Source organism: Geospiza fortis, unplaced genomic scaffold (genome assembly GCF_000277835.1).
Source record: "Geospiza fortis unplaced genomic scaffold, GeoFor_1.0 scaffold26, whole genome shotgun sequence".
In the NCBI taxonomy this organism is placed as follows: domain Eukaryota; kingdom Metazoa; phylum Chordata; class Aves; order Passeriformes; family Thraupidae; genus Geospiza; species Geospiza fortis.
In genome coordinates, this window is record NW_005054425.1 from 154,427 (window position 1) to 157,682 (window position 3,256).

The 3,256-nt window shown below is 53.4% G+C and overlaps 1 protein-coding gene across 1 annotated transcript in view; it reads right to left on the bottom strand.

Annotated features, from left to right (window-relative positions):
• Positions 1 to 1,130: 1,130 nt before the first annotated feature.
• The window catches only part of ADIPOR1 (adiponectin receptor 1), a 6,386-nt gene continuing 4,260 nt past the window's right edge, over positions 1,131 to 3,256 (bottom strand). Inside the window, exons 6-7 of the mRNA XM_005426779.1 lie at positions 2,161 to 2,354; positions 1,131 to 1,867 (exon numbers count right to left, since the gene is read on the bottom strand). Of these exons, the coding sequence (XP_005426836.1) occupies positions 1,739 to 1,867; positions 2,161 to 2,354 (323 nt within the window). The 3' untranslated portion in view covers positions 1,131 to 1,738. The remainder of the gene's footprint in view (positions 1,868 to 2,160; positions 2,355 to 3,256) is intronic.

Below are 3,256 nucleotides of genomic sequence, written 5' to 3' on the forward strand. Positions count from 1 at the left end.
TCCTCCTCCTCTTCCTCCTCCTCCTCCTCCTTTCTCTTCCTTCCCTGTCCCTGAGTGGTCCCACCTGGAGGATGCGGAGGGGGTTTGTACTTAACACCAGTGGTCGTCCCTTACACACCACATCAGGAGGACCTGCAGCATTTCTCAACGTCAAACTGCTCAGGAGAACTTTTAGAAAAGAAAATCTATTTATTCCTGATATATTCCATTGCTGTAGTGTTACACATGTCTGGTAGAATACAAGGAAGTTTGAGACAAGGACCAAATGGAGTCTTGTCATCCTTTGGACACAAACTGGAGTGAAAGTCTTGGAGTCTCCTCTGGGATGTTGAGCCTGCAGTGAATGCAGCTGGAATGTAGCCTTTTCCCTGTTAGATTTAGGTTATGGGTCTGGAGGGGGAAGCATTGCATCTGCTGCCAGCACAGCCTCCTGCTTTTCATCTCAGATCTTGGCCTGAGCAGAGTGACCATATCTGCTCTGTGGTTTTGCCCTTAAACTCCAGCTGTAGAAATCCCTTGCCCTCTTGCCAGCAGTTACAGAATCACATCCAGTGAGTTTTTTTGTTGTAACTTGTTAATTAACTAATTGACACCGTTGCTTGCTGGCAGTTCCTGGTACAGTAGGGAGCCTGGGGGATTTCCAAAGCTGGGCTACATCCAAACAGCTCAGCAAAAGGACACCCTCACCTCTGGGGGATGGCAGCGACAGGTGGCACAGGGGCTCTAGTGGCTCTGCCTACACTCCTTCACCCATAGGTCAGGCAATGGCCTTCTGCTGCCTGAGCTGGGCTGACCTCTGCCCCTCCAAACCCCCTGATAATCACTGTCCCCTGTGCACCAGGAGAAGCCTCTGCCTGGAGCACAGTCCTGCACTGCCCCCACCCTACCTGTGTGTGACACCTCTCCTGCCCTACGGAACCCCAAGTAAGTCACAGTCCTGGAGCTGTCACAGCCCAGGGCCATTTCCTGCCCTGTCACCACCACAATGCCCAGTTTCCTGGTTTATTCCAGCCCAGTTCAGAGTCGACCACAGCTGGAGGGATCCCACTGCCCTGGGGCACTCCTGCCCTGCTCCTGGGGTGTCCAGAGCCCTCTCTTCCCCACCTCAAAAATGGACACAGACACAGCAGTGACACTGAACTATTGACCTTTTTATTTCAATCAGCTACAGCAGCTCTACATTCCCTACAACACTGTCCTTCCTCCCGACAGCGAGGGAGCCGAGGACTGCGGTGGCAGCGCGTTGTCTTAAAGCTTAGTATTAAATATTAAATATTCTTTCATTTATGTTTACATTACTTTGTCAAGGAAAACGGAACAAAACAAAAAGGACAATTAAAACTTTAAATTACATGAGTGTGTGCCCATGCCTGGGGCTGCCCCAGCCAGGCACTGCTGTGGGGGATATGCAGAACTCCTGGTGCGTGAGGAGCGGGATGTGCTCGGCTGTGCGGGAGCAGGAAGCCGTTCCCTGTGCTGTTGGAGCAGCAGGTGATCCCGGTGCAGCTAAAACACTGGAGGAGTCGGGAGCGCCCCTGCAGATCCAGCACAGTGCGTGGGGAAGGGGGTGACGATTTGGTCAACAACTTTGCTAAAGGATTTATCCATTTCTTATTGTTTTGTTTCTTTAAAAAAAAACAACAAACCAACAACCCCAAATGGTTTTGAGTCTTCCTTTGATTTTAGCAAAGACGAGTTTAAAAAGCACTTAGGAAGCTTGTACCAAAACCAGGCACTCTCAGAGGAGAGAGTCATCTGTGCACCCCCCTTCCAGGCCGTAGCGGAATTCCTGCAGGTTGGACACCCCATAGAAGTGGACAAAGGCTGCAGCCACCACCAGCACGTGGAAGATCTGATGGGACTGGAACTGCAGGAAAGCAAAAAAGCCTTTAAACCACACCAAAGGGGACAGCAACATTATCAACACCTCCTCTTCCGCTTCACTGTTCCAGGACTGTCCACTGTGCTCTGCTCCCCATTCTTGCACCCAGCAGCGATTTCCACCCTGTACTTTGCCCTGCCCACGCACAGAACCTGTTCAAGGTCTGGCTGCCAGCATGTGCTGAGGCACAGCCGGACACCCCCATCCCCCAGCCCCTCAGTGCCCCCTCCCCTGACCCCAGAGCTGCCCCCAGACAACCTGTTCACCCCCACACTCACCCAGATGTCAAACTTGCCCGGGAAGAAGCGCTCAGGGATGCGGGCAGCGTAGAGCCCAGCGCCCGTGATGTACATCACAGCCATGAGGAAGAACCAGCCCATCTGCCCCACCGTGGTGGCCTTCACAAAGCCCTCGGCAATGGTGAAGTGCATGGTGGGCACAACCCCACTCAGTCCCAGCCCCAGGAACACGCCTGCGGCCCAGAGAGGAGGTCAGGGAAAAGAGCTCAAGTGTGGAGGGGGAGCCACTCCTCCCACAAACTCCCCTTGATCCCTCATCCTGTGCTAGGGAAACATCTTTTCTTCACTGAATTCATAGAATATCTCAAGCTGGAAAAGACCCATATAGATCATTGTGTCCAACTCTTAGCCCTGCACTGGAGACCCCCCAAACAATCTCACCCAGTGCCTGAAAGCATTGTCCAAGCACTTAAACCTCTCCGATCCTCATGGCACTTATCCTTCACAAAATGAGGGGCCCACAGCTCCACATCCCAGGTAAATGGCCCCTGTGTTCACTGGGCAGAACCCACCCAGTGTTTCTTATGCAGGACTGCAGCAGCTCCCGCTCCTGGCTACGGGAATGGACATTTTGGAAGGTGCCAGCCTTTTGGATTGCACCAGGAACACAGCCACCCCTTCCAAGAAAGTAATTTCTTGCAGCTCCTGAGGAAGGAGCTCAGCAGCAGCTGAAATGTTCAACTCTGGCATCTGATGAGTTGGCAGAGAACAAGTGGCATCATAGTGACACTGGTCCGGAAAGGCTCTGTGTGGCATTCGGCTGGATCCTACTTATGCTGGGGGCACAAGATGCAGTAGGGAGGAGCCATGGGGATGTGAGTCCTGCCTGTCCCCTGCCCTCATCTGAGGGCTCTCAGGTGGCCTCTGTCTCAGCAGTCTTTCCTCACTCATGTAGCCAGGACAGTGTTCTGAGAGACATTTGCTTCAGGACCCCTGGGAGTTGGGCAGGGAGGTGTCTCCTGGTGCTCAGCAAGGCTGATGGGATCTGCCATTAAGATTGGGGTAAATTGGGGTGTGGGGCTGGAGGCAGCCCCCCACTCCACCCCCAGGAAGGCAGGGCCCAGCCAGCCTGGGA